Source organism: Protopterus annectens, chromosome 17.part0, assembly GCF_019279795.1.
Source record: "Protopterus annectens isolate FY-2018-M chromosome 17.part0, PAN1.0, whole genome shotgun sequence".
NCBI classification, from domain to species: Eukaryota; Metazoa; Chordata; order Ceratodontiformes; family Protopteridae; genus Protopterus; species Protopterus annectens.
Window position 1 is genome coordinate 787,862,454 of NC_056751.1, and position 22,922 is coordinate 787,885,375.

General features: G+C 44.0%; 1 protein-coding gene across 5 annotated transcripts in view; it reads right to left on the reverse strand.

Moving 5' to 3' along the window:
- The window catches only part of LOC122791341, an 829,676-nt gene that overhangs the window by 395,196 nt on the left and 411,558 nt on the right, over window positions 1-22,922 (reverse strand). For 4 of the 5 annotated variants that reach the window (XM_044059057.1, XM_044059056.1, XM_044059058.1 and 1 more), the window contains exon 4: window positions 1,502-1,624. In XM_044059057.1, coding sequence (XP_043914992.1) covers window positions 1,502-1,624 — 123 coding nt within the window. Of the gene's footprint in view, window positions 1-1,497; window positions 1,625-22,922 lie in introns of all 5 variants that reach the window. The other variant, XM_044059055.1, reaches the window with a different exon arrangement.

Below are 22,922 nucleotides of genomic sequence, written 5' to 3' on the forward strand. Positions count from 1 at the left end.
GCCTAGCCTTGCAACTCAAATGTGACCCTCAAATTTGTATATAGGGGTGATTTACTAAGTTGCCTCTGTCCATCAAAGACATAGGCACCAGACCAGGGAACAATTTCAGATTACCCGTCCACTAGTCCAAGCTGTGCTTAAATTAGGGCAGGAAGGAACTCTGCTTCACATGGATGGGGAGCCTGTTCCAGAAAAATTTTCTGAGAAACATATAAGTCTTTCCAACATATCCTAGTTATGTCGCAGGCAAACGTTACATCTTTTACTCTAATAGTTCTGATGTGGTTTGTTTTGTGGCTATGCAAATGGCTCATCAAAACAAGGTCTGGGGGGGGGGTGCCTTGTATGCCAGGTAATGGTCACTTCTCAGAAGTCCTTATGATACAGAGTAAAGCTACAGGGATTTGAGGCAATCAGCATAGGACATTGTGTTTACTCATTGCATTGTTTATGTAAGGAACTTTTGTGGATGTTTCATTTGCTGCATGTGTCTGGTCAGATACATACCAAAGGGGGCACTGTACTCTATAATGGGTCTAGTGATGCCAACTACAGAGGTAGGACAACCTCTCTGGATGTAGATTCTATTCCCTTGCATACAAGTTGAGCAACACAGATGGATTTTTTTACTACCTTTGACACATGTTGGTCAAAAGGTAGGTTACTATCCACATGAGTTCCCAGATCCTTGACTAGTGAATCAAGTTTTTGTGGTGTTTTATTGATGATGTAGTTACCCGGGGTAGCCAACTTCCTAAAAAAGTACTATACTGAATCTCTTGGTACTGGGTTTTAAGCCATGGCTTTGGCAGGAAGCATTTGTCTGTTTGTGTTAGACCTTCCTGAAAGTCGTTCCCATCTTGGGGGGATTAAATGACTGCTGCTAGTTTTCAATCCACTGCAAACTTGGTTAGCTATGTGATCTGCACATAGACAAGATCCCGTATCATATCTTTATCAGCTATAAATCACACTCCATGTCCCAAGATGCTCAAAATGCAAACTCGGACCTACTGGAGATACTTACCATCCAAACTAAAACCCTACTGATAGGAGACTTTAATTATCCCCTCTCTAGAATGGGAATCGTACATGGTCTCAAATCTACAGGCATAGAGATTTCTGAAATTTGTAAATACAAACACCCTTGACCAAACAGTGAATACGCCCACCACAGGCTCCAACATTCTGCAACTTGTGCGCACAAATAAAGGAGAACGCTGTACCACTTATCATAACCCAATACTACTTGTTCTCAACATGGATGCCAAGATTCATTTTGAGAGTGAATTATTTTGGCAACAATATCACCAGAACATAATAATGTGATTATGCTCAGAAGCCCAATTGCAACCCTCTGTGTTACACACTGTACTCCATTTTCATCACTGCATAAATAATACTGTTAAACATATAGACACTAGTGCATCATTATCAGTGCACTATAAGCACATAATACAGGCAACAACATTCTATAATCATTTAATTAAAAAGTACCTGCCTTTGTGTTTCCCTTCATTCTTCTGTCTTATATAAAACTTTGCACTTAGTCCCATAGCCACAAGCATCAGAGATACAACACTTAATCCAATAAAATAGCGATCACGACAAGTCTTCTCTTGAGCTGTGAAAACATTACACGTACTTTACATATCAACACAGCAGTACTTACGAGAGGATATGCATTACTGTAAATGTAAGTTGATATCTAAAGTCCAAGCAAGCATTTTACTAACTGACCGAAGACGTTAGGATCTGATCCTTAATACATTCCCAATTTAACTTGTACTTAAAAGTGGAATAATTTCCAGAGTAATATATAAATAAGCCTTTGTTGTTTATGTTGCACTAAGAAAACACAGAATGTACTGCGCACAGCACCTAGGCTGGCCATCCAGGCAGACTTACAACTTTGCAAACAATTTATAAGAATTCAAACTCACAGTCTCCACGGTCACCTTATAGCCCACTGAATTTAACATTGGTATCTCTTTCTCCAGTGGAAGTACATTATGATATATATGCTGTCACTTCTGCAGGAGCTGTGCCCCTGACATTTGTAAGACACTAGGATGTTAAGAATTTCAAGAGCAGTATCATCATTCAAGGGCTACTTTTCACAAAAAAAAGAAGTTATGTACTCACCATAACGTTCCATCTAAGTAGTTCTACTTCATTTGTCTTCAACCTGTGGGTACCAGATCCATATCAGATCCAAGTCGGCAACTTCAGAAGCATCTGCTCTGAGCTCCAAGCTCCTCCCCTACCCATAATACACCACCACTACCTTCCAACCCTCAGATCGAGTTTGCTGCATCCTACACTAAACAACCCGATCCAAACCACCTTACTGCACACAATGTGCCACCTATGAAACATGCCTATAAGGTAAGGCCAGGGGAAAGAAGGGAGGGACGGTTGAAGACAAATGAAGTAGATCTACTTAGATGGAATGTTATGGTGAGTACATAACTTCTTTATCTGAAGTAGTTTACTTCATTTGATCTTCAACCTGTGGAACAGATTCCCCAGCTACTAAACTCCTGGGTGGCCCTCATGTAAGGATATTCCGGAGCAGCGCGGAACCAAAGGATGTCCTCCTTTGAGAAGTCAAATCCAATTTACAGTGAAAAATAAAAGTATGAGATGAGGACCAAGTAGTCACAGAACAAATGTCGTTTAAGGATACTTTAGACCAAAAGGCCACAGCCATGGACCTTGTCAAATGAGCTCTAATCTGACCCGGAGACAAACCTTTATCTTTGTAGATATGAAGGATGTATAGATGTATAGAGAAATCCACCTAGCAATGGTCACCTTGGAAATAGGTTTACCCAAAATGGGTTTAGAAAGGACACAAGCAACTGGTCAGATTTATGAAAAGATTTGGTCTTGTGCAAACAGAAATGTAGCTGTCTATGAACATCCAACAAATGCAACTTGTATTCAACTTTGCTTGTGAAATTTGGAAAGAAAACAAGTACATTGATAGTATGATTGATATTGACCTTGGATGCCACTTTTGGGAGAAAGGAGGGAGGGAGGGATTGGTGCAAAGGGCAACCGTGTCCTTATGAAAAAAACATGTATGGAACCTTGACAGACAACACCTGAAGTTCTGAAACCCTCCTAGCCGAGGTGATAGCCACTAGGAAGACTGTCTTCCAAGACAGAAACTTAAGATCTATGGTTGCTGCAGGTTCAAAGGGAGGGGCAACCAGCGGTTGTAGTACCACAGTAAGGTCCCACGGGGGGGTAGGATCTTTGACCAGAGGACGTAAGAGGAAGGTGTCTTTGATAAAGGCTTTGCACAATCTGGAAGTAGCCAAAGAAGCAGAGTTCTCACCAATGTGAAAATGAGAAATGGTGGCTAGCTGAACCTTCACGGTAGACGAGCTAGCCCCCTGTTGAAAAATGTTTGCAAAAAATCAAGGATTGCCGGAATAGGAGGCCCGAAAGGAAAAACGCTTCCATTTGCTATGATAAATCTTCCTGGTGGATGACTTATGACCTGCCACCAAAATAGACATGACTGAAGAAGACAACCCGGGAGTCCTAGCAATTAAGGGAACTGGAGCAGCCAAGCCGTGAGCTTCAGACTGTGTTGATTCGGGTGAGAGACCCTCAAAGGGTGAGATGAGATCCGGAAAGGGATTCAAGATCCAAGGAGGAGCTAGAAGATGAGACCAGAGGAAGGGAAACCATATCTGGCGAGGACAAAACAGAGAAATGAGGATCACTTTGCTCCCCAGTCGACGTCCCTTCTGGAGGAACTTTGGAATAAGGGGTACAGGAGTATAAGCATAAAGAAGACCGGGAGGCCAAACATGGACTAGAGCATCTCTGGGGGATTGCCCCGGTGGGGGTCAGAGCGAAGAACTCGCTGCACTTTGCCTTGGAAAAAGATGCAAAGAGATTGCAGCAAGGCAGACCCCACTCTAGAAAGATCTGCTCCGCTACTGAAGGATTCAGAGACCACTCGTAAGGCATCAGAATAGTCCAGCTTAGTTTGTCAGCCAGAATGTTGGACCATCCCGGAATGTGCATTGCTACCAGAAAATGACCGGTGGAGATCACTCATTCCCAAACTCTCATGGCCTCGTGACAAAGGGGTTAAGATCTGGTCCCTCCCTGTTTGTTGATACACCAGACCACTGACATGTTGTCTGACTGAACTGCAATGGTTCCCAGAGGTAGAAAGGTATGAAGGGCCTGCAACGCTAAAAGGACCGCCCTCATCTTCAGAACGTTTATATGCAAACTGGTCTCGATCGGAGACCACATGCCTTGAACTGTCATTCCCGAGCAATGCCCCCCCCCCCACCTTAGTTGGGAGGCATCCGTGGTCACTGTGGCTTGGGCTGGGGCTGTGAGAAAAGCTCATCCTTCCAAGATTTCTGAAGAATGCATGCACCAGAGAAGGGACGACCATCAGGCTTTACTTATGTGTATCGGGTATGAAAACTGATGATCCAACATAGACCATTGCACCGCTAGAATCCAATGAAGTACTCACATGTGTAAGCAAGCACATGGTAGAAGCATGATCATTGTTGCCATAGAGACTGCCCTTAAAATCGACTCTACTGAGGGGAGATGAGTTTGATAAATTAAATTGACATGCATCCGTAAGCTTCAAATTCTCCACGAGGTCAGGAAGACATTTGTCTGTAACATGTCTATCCATGCCTCTACGTATTCTATAACCTGGACAGGGCTCAGAAGAGATTTGGCTGTGCTGACTGTAATTTCGCGATGGTGTGCAAGGCGTAGGAAATAGTCCCTGGTCTGGCAAAGTAGTAGACACTTGGTGAGAGCAGTGAGGAGCCAATCGTCCAGGTAAGGATAGGCCTGAACTCCCTGAAGCCTCAAATGAGCCGCTACTACTGCCATCACTTTGGTGAACCCCCTGGGGGCTGTGGTGAGACCAAAGGGTAGGGTTTGAAACTGATAATGATTGGCCCCTAGCCAGAAGCAGGGAAACCTCCTGGAGCTTCTGTGCATCTTTATGTGATAATAAGTGTCTTGGAGGTTGAATGAGCACATCTGGTCGCTCTCTTGCAGGTACGGCAGGATGGACTTTAAGGTGACCATCTGTAACTTCTCTTTGGCAACTGACATGTTCAGAGTAGACAGGTCCATAATGAGCCTTATGTCCCCCATCTTTTTTGGCACCAAAAAGAACATGGAGTAGATGCCCGATCTGGACTGATCTACAGGGATGGGTTCGATAGCTCGTTTCTTTATCAGCTTGGAAACCTCTAGTGGTGCTGCCTCCCTTTGCATGGGTGGTACATTTGGGAGGTGTTTGGAAGGGATAGGTCAAACCACAAACGGGATTGAATAGCCTCTGGAAATTATCTGAAACACCCAATGGTCTGATGACATGGACTCCCATGCCATCAAGTGCAACAACAGGCGACCCTCGACTGCTTCCAGAGCAGAGCAGTCGGGAAACCCCTCAGGGCTGCTGTGCGGGCCTGTCCGAGAACGGTTCTCGAGAGCCAACATTCCTCGGACTCCCTCTGCCTCTGGGCTGGTGTCTGTCTTGTCCCCCTCTGCCTCTAGAGGAAGAAGGGCCCTGAGTCTCCTGGCAATACTGAGACTTCTGGAACCACATCTTCTTTTGCCCTCGCTGATTCCGGGAAAAGGATCTTTGAGGGTTTGAGAAGCAGATTCTGATGGCAGACAGTGTCTTCCCATATTCCTCACTCTGGACCAAGGTGTCACGGACAGTCTTTCCAAAGAGGGAAGAACTGCCATAAGGGGCAGTTGCAAAAGACATTTTGAAGAGTTCCATGAACTAACACAACCTGAGCCAGGTGTGATGCCTCATGGAAACGCTGGACCTAGCTGCCCTAGATGCTCCTTCAGTAGCATGCGAGAGAAGTCGCATGGACGTATTAGAAACTGCTGTCAAGATAGCCATCCTCGTGGAGAAAGTACAATTGTGTACACTTACCATAAATGTAGATGTTAGAGTGTATTCACTGTTGCAGTCATCACATTTGGGTTATCCTGCCAACGATATCCCTCAGTCGGCCTGAATACCAGAGGCGTAGTGTTTCTGCGTCAGTTGCTGTCACTCCAGGACTGATGTCAGGTCATCAGAGGTAAAAAAACAGGCAGCCAACGTCATTGCATCAGTTTTTCTTGCCCTAACTGTCAGGAGCCTCCAATAGGAGCCAAGGTATGGTGGAAGAGTACCACCAGTAGAAAGCCCATACCAAAATTCCTTGTAAGGGGAGAGAGAGAGAGAGAGAGAAAGAGAAGGGGGATGGAGGGAGGGTAACCAGGACTGCAACAGCAAATACACTCAAACATCTACATTTATGGTAAGTATATACAACTGTACTATGTTCTTCGTGTTTCACTGCTGCAGTCACCACATTTGGGTTGATTCCCAAAGCTGAAGAAAGCAGTCAAGAAGACTGGGGGCTGGCTAGGATGCCTTGCAAGACAGCAGTGGCAAAGCCTGCCCTGGATTTGGAAAAGATATGCAGGTGATAATGTTTGGTGAAGGTATGGACAGATGTCCATGTTGCAGCCTCCAGTATGTCCCAAGTGAGGACTCTTCTGAGAAAGGCTGTAAAGGTGGAGGTTGCTCTGGTGGAGTGTGTCCTGACCCCCTTTGGGGGTGGTTTCCCATGCTGTTGTAGCAGAAATGGATGCAGTGCGTTATCCATTTGGAGATTGTTTGCTTGGATATGGCCTTTCCCCTGCTCCTGCAGTGAACCTGACTTGCAATTGATCAGTTTTTCTGAAAGATTTAGTCCTGTCCAAGTAGAATCTGAGCTGTCTGTGCACATCCAGAGAGTGCAGAATCTGTTCCCCTTGTTTTGTGGGTTAGGAAAAAAGGTGAGTAAATGAATGGATTTATTGAGAGCCACACTGGACACCACTTTAGGTATGAAGGTTGGGTTAGACCTGAGAGAGAACCTGTCAGCATGGAAAATGATGAAGGGCTCTACAGCCATAAGTGCTTGTAACTCTGATACTCTTCTAGCTGAAGTGATGGCCAGAAGCAAGGCTGTCTTCCAAGAGAGAAACTTTAACTCTGCCGAAGCTGCAGGCTCAAAGGGGGGTAGGGTGAGCCTTTCCCCACACAAAATTAAGGTCCCATTCTGGGGTAGGCACTCTTCTGGGTGGCCTTAAGTTCTTAGCCCCTCTTAGGAACTGTTTGATGAGAGGGTGTAAAAAGAGAGGAGGCTCTGTGCTGAAATGAGCAGAGATGTCTGAGGCTTGAATTTTAATAGAAGAGAAGGATAATCCAGGATGAGAGGTAGGGAGAGCTGTGCCGTACTGGCTCCCTTAACCTGGATCCAGGTGCAAAAGCTTTTCCACTTATCAGCATAGGATTTTCTAGTGCTGGGGCATCTGGCCTCACGTATAACATCTAGAACTTGTTGGCTTAGGCTGGAAGCTTGAGGAGAGGTCAGGGAATAAGCCAGGCTGCCAGGTTGAGGGTCTGCAAATGGGGATGCATGAATTCTCTATTGCTCTGGGTCAGGAGTGTTGGGACCTGAGGTATGTGCCATGGAGGGAGGGGTGACAGGTTGTGGAGAAGTGGGTAACAGTGCTGGCGTGGCCAGTTTGGGGCAATCAGGATTGCTCTCTGTTTTTCCTCCCATATTTTGAGCCGAACCTTTGAAATGAGGTGTAGAGGGAAGAATGTATAGACCAAGAGGTTTACCCACTGGAAGGATAGAGCATCCACTTTCCAGGCTTTGCTGTGAGGTTCCCTGGTGCAGAATTTGCTGAGCTGATGATTGGAGTGAGAGGCAAAGAGGACGGCCTGTGGGGTGCCCTATTTTTGGGTTACAAGGGTGAAGGTTCTGTGGTCTAGATGCCACTCGTGTGGTCCATCAGGTTGCTGCTCAAGTTGTCTGCCAGAGAGTTGAAAGAGCCAGGCAGGAATTGTGCTAGCAGGTGTATTTGCATGGCTGAGGCCGTGTGTCAGAGGGTTATGGCTAGCCTGCAGAGAGGATAAGAGTGCATCCCTCTCTGCTTGTTGATATACCACATCACTGTGGTGTTGTCTGTTTTGATCAGTTCAGGCCCCGTCGAGAGTAGGGGTCTGAAAGTTGTCAGGGTGTGCAGAACAGCTAACATCTCTTTTTGGTTGATGTGCAGATGTATTTGATTTGGGCTCCATTGGCCCCGAATGCACCTGCCTTTCAGGTGAGCTCCCCAGGCATAGTCTGATGTGCCTGTGGGGAGTGTATTGAGTGGTGTGGGGTTGTGAGAAGGGAAGTCCCTTGTGGTTGCATGCTGCTGCCCACCAAAGAAAATCTTTACTTAGACAAGATATCATTGGTATAAGAGTTTCCAGGTCTTGAGAGTGCTGACACCAAAGGCTTTTTAGGTACCATTGTAAGTTTCCTCACATGCAGTCTGGCATATGGAATGAGTAGAATACAAGAGGCCATGAACCTTAGAGCCTGCAAGATTTTTCTCGCAGTTAACTGGGTTCTGGTGGCTAGTTGAGAGAAGTAGTCCATCAGGTAGGTTTGTTTTTCTGGTGTAAGGAATGCCATCTGGGATGCTGTGTCCAGGCTTGTTCCCAGGAATACAATTATTTGTATGGGTACTAGTTTTGATTTCTTTTCGTTGATAGTATACCCCAGGGAGGTTAGTAGATCCTTTACAAAGGATAGGTGCTGTAACAGCTTTTCCTGTCTGCCTGAATAAGGCAAATGTCTAAGTAAGGGTAAATTTGAATATATCTTTGCCTGCAGAATGCAATGGCAGGAGCCAGATATTTTCTGAAAACTCTGGGACCAGTAGATAAGCCAAAGGGAAGCGCAGAGAACTGAAAGTGCATAGATCCTGACCTGAAACGTAGATATTTCTTGCATGATTCTCTGATTGGGATGTGTAGGAAGGCCTCTTTTTACATCTAGGGTGGCTAACCAAGCATCCCTGGAAAGCATAGGTAGAAGCTGCTGGATGGTGAGCATTTTGAATTTTGGTATCACCAGAGAGGTGTTAAGAATGGAAATATCAAGGATGTGGTGCCATGTGCCCTCTGTTCTGGGCACCAGGAAGAGTCTGGAATAGAAACCTTAGCCTATCTGTTCTGCAGGAACATGCTCTATTGCCCTCATGGAGAGCAGGGAGAGGATGTGTTTTTGGCCTCTGCTCACTGGTTTGGAGGAAGATCTGGGAACCCTTTTGAGGTTGGCAGTGTGTGGAAATAAAATCTGTATCCCTGGGACACTACGTTGAGGACCCAGCGGTCGTTGGTAATGGTAGCCCAGCTTTTTGCATGGAAGGAGAGTTTTCCTCCTAGGGGCACGGGCAGGTGAGCAGAGGGAGGGGGTGGTAGTATAAAGTCATTGTGAGGTCTTACCATAGGGGGGTGGCCTTGCACTCCCTGTTTTTGTAGAGGAGGAACTCCATTGCTTAGATCTGTGCATTCCCTGGGGCTGTTGTTGGGGTGGGTCTGCTTCCCTTGGGCCTGGGCTGAGCTGGCCTGGAGGGGGCAGAAAAGGACCAGTGCTTGGAGGGGCAATGCCTACTGACCCTCGGTGGCTGTACCTGCAAAAAGTCTAACCGTCTGCATAAATTTAGCTTTTTCTTCCATCTTTTTTAAGACCTCCTCTGCCTTGGTGCCAAATAAGTTGATTTTGCTCAAGGGTGCGTCCAATAACTTTGATTTCACATGGTCTGGCAAGGTCTGTTCTTTAAGCCAAGCATGCCTAAAGACAGAACCAGTGACTGCTGCCCTGCAAGATGCTTCTAGGGTGTCAAAGACACATTGTAAGGTGCGCTTACTAATTTGACTTGCAGAATGCATTAACTCTTGTAACTATTTTCTGCACAAGCTGGAAAAGTAGATATGATTTGTTTGAGGAGTTCCATGGTATGCTGTTGATATCTGAGCATATGGAACTGACAATGTAATGCTCTAATAGCAAGAGTAGCAGAGGTGTATACTTTTTTACCCCCATCTATCTAATGCTCTGGAATCTCTATGCGAGGGGGCGGGATTCTTAGCTGAAGTTAATTTGATTCCTTTAGGTCCTTGAGAGATGACCTTGGAGTCAGCAGAAGAATTTTTTGAAAAGAAATTTGTGAGAGTCAGGGACTCTGTAATACCTGTCAGGTTTCCTGGGAGCAGGAGGGAAGGTGTCAGAAGTCAGACTGGATTCCATAAAAACATCATCCACAACATCCAGGACAGGAGGAATGGCCAGGGGTCTGTGCTGTGGTAGATCTAGGAATTCTCTGAGTCTCTTTTTTGACTGAGGGTAGTCCTGACATTCCCACTGGAAATGCTCCCTTAGGCTAGGGGTCTGTGTTGTGGTAGATCTAGGAATTTCCTAAGTCTTTTTTTTTGACTGAGGGTAGTCCTGACATTCCCATTGGAAATGCTCCCTTAAAGTATGCACGGTTTCCCCAAAGGAAAAATCCTCGGGTGGACAGGCTGAAGGGATGGATTCCTCTGCATCAAAATCCTCATAAGCAGATAGAGGTTGCATATCTTCATATTCACATGCATCAGAGTCCTCGGACTCCTATTCAGATAAAACCAGTGGAGACAAGTCTCTTTTTCTTTTGGAAGGGGTAGCCTGGCCTCCCCTAATAAACATTATTTATTTATTTATATTTGTTGACCGGGAGTGTCCGACTGGATGTAAGTCCATTTTCAGTGGAGGCCCGGGGAGAAAAGCTCCACAGTTAAAATAAACAGACAGTAGTTACATTGAATTACATAGTGATTAACAATTTGCATAGCAAATACTTACAACATATTTACAGATGAACACAGTACATCAGTAGACAACTAGAATCTTTATCGGTGAAGTACCTAACAGACATTAACAAATGTTACAATAAGAAGTTCCTGCTGTATAATAAGTACTAGGCTTATGAGCATATGAGCTTGCTATAATCAAGGTAGTTAGTGGAGTGGAAAGAAAGGTAGTGGTTGAATGGGGTGGGTGATATTAGAGTGGGAGTTGCAAGGGATAAGCCAGCATGTTTTTAGGTGCGCTTTTAGTAAAGTTCTGAAGTGGGTGCATGATGGTATGGAGGTAATTGTGGGTGGGAGGGAGTTCCAGAATTTGGCTACGGTGCAAGAGAATAGTGCTTCACCAGCAGAGTTATTGGCTTTAGTGATCTGCAAGTGATTTTTGTTGTTGGATCTTAATGGTCTGGTGGTGCAATAGGGTTGGAGCAGATTCTGGAGGGATGGGACATTTAGTGGATGGTTTACTAGTCTGTGGGCGAGTGAGAGTTGATTATAAGGTCTTCCACCATTTTAAGCATTTGAGACTGAGGCAAGGAAGCCAGTGGCTGAGCTTGGGTTGTCGTTTTTTTGGGTATGGTTTGTACCATGGGTCTTAAAAACTCGGTAGTTTTCGAAAGAACTAAAGACGTGAAAGAAGTCATCAGTCTGTGTCCAGCATCGGTAGTGCAAAGTACTTCCATGGAAGCCGGTGCCTGCTCAGCGGCTCTGGACCCATTCAAGGTAGAGACATTCGTAGGATCCTTAGTCGAAGAAAAGTCTCTCAGCATACTGGACTCCGAAAGGGTCTCGGTAGCGGCCTGCAAATCCACAGAAGCGGTTGTCACGGGCTGCAAAAGTGCCTCACTGAGGACCAGAGAACTGACAACTAGCTTAACGGCAGCATCGTCAGCAGTTTTGGACCTGTGCGGTCTAGCTCTGTCTTTATCTTTACGTTTTTTTGGAAGATCAGTATTCAGAAGACTTACAGAAGCCATACCGGAATTTGAGGACTGAGAGCAAAAAGATCTGGCTACAACAAGGGCGGACCAATCTCCCCACTGGCACAATATTTCCATCATGTCTCCGGAGGAGACATCTTTGGGAGGTGATCTGGGGGAACCTTCCCCATCATTCAAATCAGTGTCCTCAGTGAAGGACTCCAGAGAGGAGTCCAAGTGCCTTCTCTTGCACGTATGCTTGTGAGGAACCTCTCCAGTAGGGCTCTCCAGAGTGGGCTCACAAACCATGTGTTGTTCCTCAAGGGGAAACTGCCTGGGGCTCCTTGAGCACAGGCTGTCCCTGAAGTAAAATGACAGGAGTCACATCAAAAGCAGAGGGAGTCAGGGCGGAGTCTGAAGATATAGTCAGGGGCCTCGACCCATTGGAAAGGACCCTTTCTATAATGTCGAACACGGAAGGAGAGAGGGCTTCCTAGGACACTAGTAAGGGGACTGCTCTCCCCAGATCCGACGTGGGGATCGTAGCTGGGCCCAAAGTGGACAGAGCATTGAGGTGGCTGTGACCCGACAAGGTTGGCACCGACGAGAGAAACTCCATCTCCTTGGATCCAACACCCAGATTACAGCTCCGAGAGCCACTTGGATCCGAGCTAGTGGGATCCGACAAACTTCAGGTAGCTGCTGGTGTCGAGGAAACGGGTACCATCTGCGCTGACCCCCTGACTAGGGAACCTTTCGGATCCCTGTACTCCAAAACCGGGGGTTAGATCAGAGAAGGAGATATAGGTGTAAAGAAGGGAAGCGAGCTCCCCCCTCCAAAGGGAGAGGGGGCCGGCAAGACTTCCATCTGAATTTGTGTGTGAATAAATTTCCGCATCATTTTATCCATGTCAGCTTCTGAAAGACTGCGGGTAGACCGCAATGAACCTAGAGACTCTGACCTGGTGGGTCGGGGAACAGAAGCCCTAGAAGATGGCCTAGGCTCCTCTGGCTCCGGTGAAAACCTAGGAGATCGGAGCCAAGGGGAGTCAGGTTGGTGCCTAGTCTGGAGTTTAGGGGGAGGCCCTGCTGGAGCCGAATGGTCCAGGGACCTCTTCCTCTTGTTAGTCTTGGTCTCTCTCTCCTTCTCTCTGGCCTTTCTATGCTCTCCTTCCACAGGACTAGCAGCAGGGAGATGACTCCCAGCCTGGGAGGGAGGGGAAGCGAGGGCGGTAGCTGAAGTTGAGGCGGTCACAGACGTGACTGAAGCAGAACTGGAGGCAGCTGCCTCCACAGAAGAGAGAAGGCCCTTCATCATAAGTTTAGCTCTACGGTCTTTAAGGACTCATGGGTTAAAACCCACGCAAATACTGCAGTCTGTGGAGAGATGGGCAGCACCCAAACAAAGAACACACAGTGTGGCCATTAGCAGGTGACAGTTTGTGGCCATACTCTGTGCATCTTTTAAAAATTTGTTTTGGCTGATCAGCCATACCCACAGCCAAAGAAATTACAAACGACACTCACTACCCACCACACACTCAGAAGCACAAGCACACAGAAAGCTGAGGGGGGAGAGGAGAAACTCTAACAACCACAGAACAACTACCCAGAACTTGAAAAACTGTCTATAACTCGACGCACCAGTGAGGGGGAGGAAGGGAGAGGACCTAGTCTACCAACAGACACACAAACTATCAACAAAGAATCAGAAACTTCAAAAACTCTACTCACGACCCGGAGCTCAGGGATAATGATGCATTGAGAAGATGCGGCAAACAAGATCTGAGGGTTGGAAGGTAGTGGAGGTGTATTATCGGTAGGGGTCGGAGCTTGGAGCTCGGAGCAGATGCTTGTGAAGTTGCCGGCTCAGATCCGATATGGATCCGGTACCCACAGGTTGAAGATCAAATGAAGTAAGCTACTTCAGATCAACTGTTTCCCAATCCTAATCCTGGAAAAAACATGCTTCACTTAATTACATTTGTCATTCTGCACTGTCTCCCTCACAAGCAAAGAAATCAGTTGAGGAGTTTGAACAAATTTACGATTATTTGTAATAAATGTAGTTAAGCTTATTGTGAGAGTGCATTCCATTTCCTACTTCAAAATACATTTTAGTGCTTCTAGCTAACACTAACAACACGGACTCTGGTAAACATTGTTAAAAACATAACAGGGTAAGAAGACTTCAGGAAAAGGTTAAGCATTACAAAGTACTCATATCATATCATATATCATATGATGGGTCTACTTTCATTCACTGGAAACTCATTTCATTGAATTTCAATTCACTCTCAAAAAATCACTGAAAGCTCAAATCACTGAATCACATTTCACTAAATGTAAGTACTGTTTGGCAAATAAAATGTATAAGCTCTTTTTCTCGCTGTAGTGCCATCCTGGAATTAGTATATATAGTTAGAGGGGGTGTGGGGGGCACAGCCCCCCACCTAGTTAGCTTTTATATTTATGAATCTGATTTCGATGAAAGCTAACAATATAAAACCATGCCCCCCCACCCTCTCCAATGTGGGGGGTTGTGTCCCCCACCCCCCTAACTATATATACTAACTCCAGGATCACACTACAGTGAGGAAAAGGGGATATATGTTTCATTTGCCCAGAAATGTGATTCAGTGAAATGAGCTTTCAGTGATTTTAGCTTTCAGCGATTTGGTGTTAGTGGTTTGAAATTCAGTCAAATGAGTTTTCAGTGAATGCAAGGAGACCCCATATGATATATATCATAGCATACATGTCCTTCCTGATCTTTTTTGTTTCCAGTGAGAAGAGACCTACACGCTGTCATTCCTGGCCACACCATTTCCCTCCACCATGCATGCCATTCTTGTGGTTTTCTTTACACTCTTTCAAGCACCTTAATGACTGTCTGCTTGTACAGATTCCAGAGTTGCATGCGCTACTCAAGCTGTCACATGACCAGGATACAGTTGGGTGGGGTCATTATTGCTTTGTTTCTGGAGTCTATCCCTTGTGAATATACTCCAGCAACTTATTTGTTACATACAACGGCCTTCTCACTTTGCTCCTTGACGTCCATTCCAGGAATGATAAACACAACAGGTTTGTCTCCTGCTAAATGAGCAACAGTTTCACTTCTCCCACTTCATACCACGCATATCCAACACTACAATTTTTAAGGCCAAACTGCGGAACTTTGCATAAGCCTGCAGAGAGCTTCAGCTGACATCTTTCTGCTCAAGTGGCTAGCTGTTCCTCTTCCCTTGTCTGTTGCCCCATATTGACCTACTGCATCTATCTTGTGCCATCAGTGAAGGGGTTGATCCTGTTCTCTTTCCTTTAAGATAAATCTGCAATAAGCATGCACACCTGTAGGACCAAGTTAAAACATTTGGAATAACTGCAGTGATGCATTCCTTCAACAGGGGCTCTTCTACTCATTTCTCAAAACTGAATCATGTTCTACTGGTAGTTCTTCTTTGTCAAGGAAAGTACGTAACCTTTTCATTTGCATTTTCTCATTGACTTTTCTTTCACCACAGTTTGGCTGGGAGCATGTCAAATCAGCAAAATTAGTTTTGTTGAGTGTAAAATGTGTGAACAAAACTAACTTCGCACAGCATGGAGTTTGCTTTTTTCCACTGTTGTGTGATCTCAGAGTTGGTATATATAAGTTTGCGGGAGAAGGGAAGGGTTCAGCAAATATTGTTTTCTTTGTTCACCAAAGGTAGTTTAAACCAGAAGTTTTCAAACTTTTTTACCATCTTCTAAACTACCTTTGGCAAGCTAACATAATTCTGTTTGGCTAACATCTACAGTTCCCTAAATTTTACTGCTCCCTCTTCACATGGAGTGGTACAACTGCAGTCTTGGGCTACAATTTTTGCTTCATAGCCACAAGGCATATGGGTCAATACTGACCTCTGATCACTGTTTGTCTAGAGTTTTGCATCTATTCTCTGTATCTGAATGGGTTTAGTCTAGATACTCGGGGTTTCTTCCACTCTCTACAAACCAAGTTAGTTGATTGGCAGCACTAAACTTTCCATATATGTGTTGTATTTCTGCACACCATTATGGCCAAATTCATTACTGAAACTTATCAAAGACAGATATGTTTGTTTGGTTAACAGGCACATTTTGTAACTAGCTAGCCTTCCTCGACAGGTCGACAGGTGCACAGAAGTATACACATATGTGAAAGTGGTAGTGGTTCCCATGGTGATGGGAGTCACAAGATCCCCATCCAAGGGGGGTGGGGGGCTAGGAAAGTAAAGAATCCCCTCTTTGCTAGGATGCCAGTGAGAATACAAGCAAGCCATGGATGAGGTCCTCTCAGCAATTAGGGAAGGTGTTGGCACAAGTAGTTAAAACACTGTGACTGAATATGTTACAAATGACAGTGGGGAGTACACATTTTGTTTTCAGCTCTTACAGGAAATTCAGCAAACTTTATGATATGGAGATATATAAAGTATCTTATTAAAAACTGAATCACAGTGACAGAATGAATTACAAGACCTGGAGACACCCTGGTTTAAATGCATCTTTCATTTTGCTGCCATAATTAGGATACAGATAGAGCAACATATGTGATGTTCCTTTAACCTTCTAATAAGTAGATTGATTGTGCTGGTCTGTTACAAACTGTTCTTGCAACAGCTTTTAATGACTGATGAAGGGAGTGCATTCCAAACACAATACACTTTTCTGAATTGGATATTTTTTAACTGAACTTTATAATATTGTCCATTATCCATTTTGCTAAGGCTTACATTTTATTTTTACTCAGTCACTTACGTTGATCTGGTTAGTCTCAGTTAAACAAGGAATAAAGATGACACCCAAAGGGACATTTACCTTGCTTAGGGATAATTAGTCAGGTTACTGCTGAATTTCCTATACTGTACGTGAGTGCATTGAAAGGCAGTTCTTAAGAATGAGTAATAGCCAAAACGAAGATGCCTGCAGCTGTGGCCAAAAAAAATTATGGAAACTGAACTTCTTCTTATAAATGATGCTACTTTGTTTTCAGTTAAAAACAATAAGATATCACAAGTTAGCAGTTACTGCAGCTGTTAGGAATTTCACACTCAAAGGCCTGCTCAAATGGCAAACTCCATTGTGATCTCACAGATGGTGTTGCACAGCCCAGAGCTAATGAAAAGGTGTAATATAATCAAACAGAAAAGGGAAATGTGATTAAGACTGACATACATGCAGAGGCTTTCAAAAGTCAAGCTTGTTACCAAGAAGATACCGCTAACAGAATCACCTGTTTTTATTTATAAAGAGACACCCCTTTCACATACACACAAACAAGATTCAGAATGTAATCACAAGTACAAATATATACTACACAGACAAATATGCTCCGATTTACATTTTGACAGAGTGCTTTCTGATTCATGCTGGCTATGGAAAACATTTTGGTTAAAACTAAGTTTGTATGTTGGCTGACTGACATACAGTAATGCATACTGGGAAATAAACTATTCAAGATATCTATTATGAAAAGAACGACTTTCATCTTGGTTTCTGTAACAGATAGAAAATACTGAACAAGCTTTTTCCAAGGACTTACTGGTACACATTTTCTTACAATGGAATAAGGGAAACTACATTTTGTAGGAATGAAGCTGTGAATCCAGCTTTAGTCATACATTAATTTACATTTACACAATACATTAACTTTAAAAGTACTGCGTTAGTTTGTCTGAAGTAAAAGGTTTTAGAATATACAGCTATAAGGAGTCGGGAAGACAGATCAATGTTTTTTACACCTGAAACATGAATTATCAGTGTTAGAAAGAGAGGAAAACATGTCTGAAGAAGAAGAAATTACAAATTAAGTATAACAGGCTGGAAAATCCAAATCTAGAATTGTGAATAAATGAAGATTCAACACTGCAGTACCAAGCATTTTTTCCAGCGTACCGATACTTTTTTGATACCTGTCCAGGACAAAGACCAAGTGGAGGCACAATCTATTCTTAATAGTGAAGCCAATCATTGCCCAAGCCAATACCACCTTCAGCTCAGATCCAAACTGAACACTTCTAAACTAACTGGCAACTCCACTGAACACGTCCACTGAACACGTCCTGCTTCCTCTTTGCCTAAATTCATATCTATCATTCAAATCACAGTCTCCAAAGTCCCAACCATCAAGCATCTCATAATTATCGCTGACATCAAACTAAACCTGCTACGACCCATAGCGAATGACATAAGCGAATACCTCTCTGACCTCCAACTTCTACAGATGGTAAGAAAGCCAGCTAGAACCAACCACATCAGCACTCACTTACTTAACCTTATTATCACCACACATTCCACAAACAGCCTCAGTGACTATCCAACAAACCCCCTTTAATAACCACTATGCTACAATATTCAACATCTTCTACCACACTTACAACTACAACTCTCTATGTCAACAACATGCGGCTATAGAGACCAAAGCTAAACCACCTATTTGTTTCAAGAAGAACTGCAACAGGATCTAATGGCCCTCAGATTCCCAATTTCCTCCAAGAAATGTCTTCTTAATGCAAACAAAAACAACAATTTTCGGAAAACAAAACCTCAATAAATCTCCATGATCAGGGACCAACATAATCACATCAGCTGTCTTGGAATACAAAAGTCAAACTCTAAACTTCCAAACCCACATTGAAAAATCCATTCTAAAATAAATTCTCTACTTTCCTGGTCTTAGAAACATTCACTCTTCCTTTTACAACCAGAGCAGGCATTTAAAAGGACAAACGACTAGCCTAACGAGAAAACACACAATCAAAACTAATCCTCAAACAATCTCTATTAAAATGTGACATTTCATCACCAATTTACTTCATCAAAAACACCACTATCTTTTGAAAAAAATCAAATGGCTCCTAATTAAACAAATTCTGACCTTCTTCTTGGCTCGATAATTATTAAGCTCCTCTATCAAGACACTCCTTTCCTATCCATCACCTGATTACTTGCTCAAGTCACCTTCTACAACCTTCACAGTCAATCTAACACAGGCCCAGTCATCCAAAAAGTACAGTTGTGTACACTTACCATAAATGTAGATGTTCGAGTGCAGTCATCACATTTGGGTTATCTGCTTGCAGTAGCCCTCAGTTGGCTTGATTAACAAAGTCTTGGGTCCTGCATCGGTTGCTGTCTCTTCTTCCGTGACGTCAGGTAGTCAGGGGTATAAAACATGCAGCCTACGTCATTACATCAGTTTTCTTGCCCCAGATGTCAGGTGCCCCCTTAATGGGAAACAATAAAATATATAAATATATGTATATATATATATATATATATATATATATATATATATATATATATATATAGATGTGTGTGTGTGTGTGTGTGTGTGTATATATATATATATATATATATATATATATATATATATGTGTGTGTGTGTGTGTGTGTATATATATATATATATATATATATATATATATATATATATATATATATATAAGGTTATTCCTCCAACAAAAAAGCAAATACACCAAAAAGCTTTTAAGCATAGTAAAGGTGAGTAGAGGTATAGCCAAAAGAAGTTAAGGGGCTGGAGGGAGGGTAACCAGGACTGCAACAGTGAATACACGCAAACATCTACATTTATGGTAAGTGTACACAACTGTACTATGTTCTTCGCGTTTCACTGTTGCAGTCATCGCATTTGGGTAGATTCCCAAAGCTAAGAATGGGAGGAGGAATTTAGATAGCATTAGGGCCAGCGATAAGGCCCTGCAAGACTGCAGTGGAAAAGCCAGCTCTGGATTTAGAGAAAATTGGCAAATGGTAATGCTTGGTGAAAGTATGTACAGAACTCCAGGTAGCAGCTTCTAGGATGTCCCTGGTAGGGACACCTCTGAGAAAGGCTGTAGAGGTAGATGCAGCCCTGGTTGAGTGGGATCTGATCCCCTGTGGGATAGGTTTTCTATGATGCCTGTAGCAGAAATGAATACAATGGCCTATCCATTTTGAAATGGTTTGCTTTGAAATAGCCTTCCCCTCTGTCCCTGCAGCAAATGCAACCAGCAGTTGTTCAGATTTCCTTTGAGGTTTAGTCCTGTCCAAGTAGAATCTAAGTTGCCTGTGCACATCTAAGGAGTGCAGTATCTGTTCCCCTTTGTTCTGTGGATTAGGAAAGAAGGATGGCAAATGAATGGACTGATTAAGAGCCACACTGGATACCACCTTGGGCATGAAGGAGGGATTGGTTCTGAGGGACACCCTGTCCGTATGAAAGATGATGAAAGGCTCCACTGCCATAAGGGCCTGTAATTCACATACCCTTCTTGTTGAAGTGATTGCTAAAAGGAAGGCTGTTTTCCAAGAAAGGAATTTTAAGTCTGCAGTAGCAGCTGCTTCGAAAGGAACAAGAGTGAGTTTCTCCAAAACAAAGTTAAAGTCCCAGACTGGAGATGGGGCTCTCCTGTGTGGTCTTACATTTTTGGCCCCTCTGACGAACTGCTTGAGCAATGGATGAGAGAAGAGGGGAGGTTCTGTGTTATAATGAGCAGAAATGGCTGAAGCGTGAATTTTGATGGAGGAAAAAGAAAGGCCCTTGTGAAGCATCTCAGTTAAATATTGAAGAATCTGAGGTAAGTTGGGTGCTGCCGTGCTTATCCCTTGAGATTGGTTCCAGGCACAGAATCTTTTCCATTTTTCAGCATAGGATTTTGTAGTACTAGGCTTCTTTGCCTCTAAAAGTATATCCATCACTTGTTTACTGAGGGATGGTAAAGGAAAGGTTAGGTAATTACCCAGGCTGCTAGGCTCAGGGTTTGAAGCTGAGGGTGCAGAATCTGGGTCTCCTGCTGAGACAACAGGGTAGGGGTCTGAGGCAGGTGCCATGGAGCCAACAGTGACACACTGCGCAAGAGGGGATACCAGTGTTGGCGTGGCCAGTCTGGTGCAATCGATATCATCCTTGGTTTGTCCTGCTTGATCTTTAGTAGTACTTTGGAGAGCAGAGGCAGAGGAGGAAAGGCATAAACTGATAGGTTTTTCCAGCTGAAGGACAGAGCATCCACTTTCCAAGCTTGTTTGTGGGGAGTCCCTGTGCAAAATTTGTCCAATTGGTAGTTCTGGGGGAGGCAAACAGGTCTATATCTGGGCTCCCCCATTTGTTTGTCAACATGTTGAAAGTCTTTGGTTCCAGTTTCCATTCGTGTGGGTCCATGAGGTTTCTGCTCAGTCCGTCTGCCAGTGTATTTAATTTTCCTTGCAGGAATTGAACCTGTAGATGCACTTGGCAGCTCAAGGCTGTGTTCCACAGTACCATGGCTAGTCTGCAGAGGGGGTAAGAATGGGTAACCCCCTGCTTATGTACCACATAACAGTGGTGCTGTCCGTCTTTACCATTAATTGTCCTGGAAGAATGTGGTCCTTGAAGGCTGTCAGAGCATTCTGTACAGCTAACATTTCTTTTTGATTGATATGCAGGTGCATTTGACTTGGGTTCCATTTGCCCTGAATGCACTTCCCTGCCAGGTGAGCCCCCCATGCATAGTCTGATGCATCTGTTGTTTGGGTTTGGGTGGCAGGGGTTAGAGTGAATGGTAGTCCTTTGTTTTGATGGCAGGCCTCTGCCCGCCAAAGGAACTCTAACTGTAGGCAAGGTATGATAGGAATCATTGCTTCTAGATCCTGAGAATGTTGACACCCTAGGCGTTTTAGATACCATTGTAGTTTCCTCATATGCAGTCTTGCATATGGAATTAGAAGAATGCAGGAGGCCATGAACCCCAAGGCTTGCAGTATTTGCCTTGCAGATAGCAGTTTTTTTGTGGCCACTAGTTTGAAGTAGGTTGTCAAATGAATTTGTTTCTCTGGTGTGAGGAAAGCTATCTGGGAAGTTGTATTCAAGCTTGTTCCCAGGAATACAATTTGTTGACAGGGTACCAGGTGTGATTTCTTTTCATTTATGGTGTACCCCAGACAAGTTAACACCCTTTGTACAAAAGCCTGATGATTCAAAAGTATGTCCTGGCTTTCTGCCTGAATTAGACAATCGTCCAGGTATGGGTATATTTTAATATTTCTTTGCCTGCGAAATGCAATGACTGGAGCTAGGCACTTTGTGAATACCCTGGGCACAATAGATAACCCAAAGGGCAGTGCAGAGGACTGATAGTGCGTGTATGTAACCTGGGACTGAAGCCTGTGTGTTCTGCTGGATCTGGGTTTGGACTGAGAAGGCCTGGAAGAGGCAGGAAAGGACCAATTCTTAGAGGGCCAATGCCTACTAAATCTTGGAGGTTGTCCTTGTAAGAAATCTTTAACAGTTTGCATAGATTTAGCTTTTACCTCCATCTTTTTAAGAACTTCTTCTGCCTTGTTGCCAAACAGGCAGTCCTGATTTCAGGGAGCATCCAGTAATTTAGCTTTAACATGATCTGGCAAGGATTGATCCTTAAGCCAAGCATGCCTTTTAAGTACAGACCCAGTGACAGCAGCCCTGCAAGATGCCTTTAGTGAATCAAAACCACATTGCAAAGTATGTTTTCTAACCTGTTCAGAAGAATGCTTTAAATCCTGTAAATCCTTATTTTCAGCACAATCAGGAATCAACATAATTTTCTGTTTAAGCAATCCAGTAATATGCTGCTGATACTTTAACATATGAAACTGGCAGTTTAAGGCCCTAATGGCCAAGGTTGCAGAAGTGCATATCTTCTTACCCCATCTATCCAGTGCCCTGGAGTCTCTAACAGAGGGGGTAGGATTTTTGTCTAGTACAGGAGGTATGGCTAAAGGCCTGTGCTGGGGCAGGAGTAAGAAATCTCTAAGCCTCTTTTTAGAATCAGAGAAATCCTGACTTTCCCAATGAACATGCTCCCTAAGAGTATGCAAGGTTTCACCAAAAGGGAAATCCTGTGTGTGTGTGTGTGGGGGGGGGGGGGGCAGGGGCTAAGGGAATAGAGTCCTCTGCATCAGAATCCTCATAGGTAGATAAGGGCAAATACTGGTCATCAGATGAAACAGACATTTCAGAATCCTGGTCAGAAGTATCATAAGCAAACTCAGTCCTAGGACTCTTGGAGGGGGATGGTTGGCTTCCCCTGATTAAAGTAATAAGGTCTTCAGACATTCTTATCATTTGTTTTTTAGGCATAGAGGCCTGACCATGTGGTCTGGGCATCAGTTTTCTAGGCATGGTTCGAGTTTTAGGCCTTGAAGCAGAAGATGGCGTCGATTTGATATGCAAGTCAGTTGGCCTGAATACACCCTCAGAAGCCGGT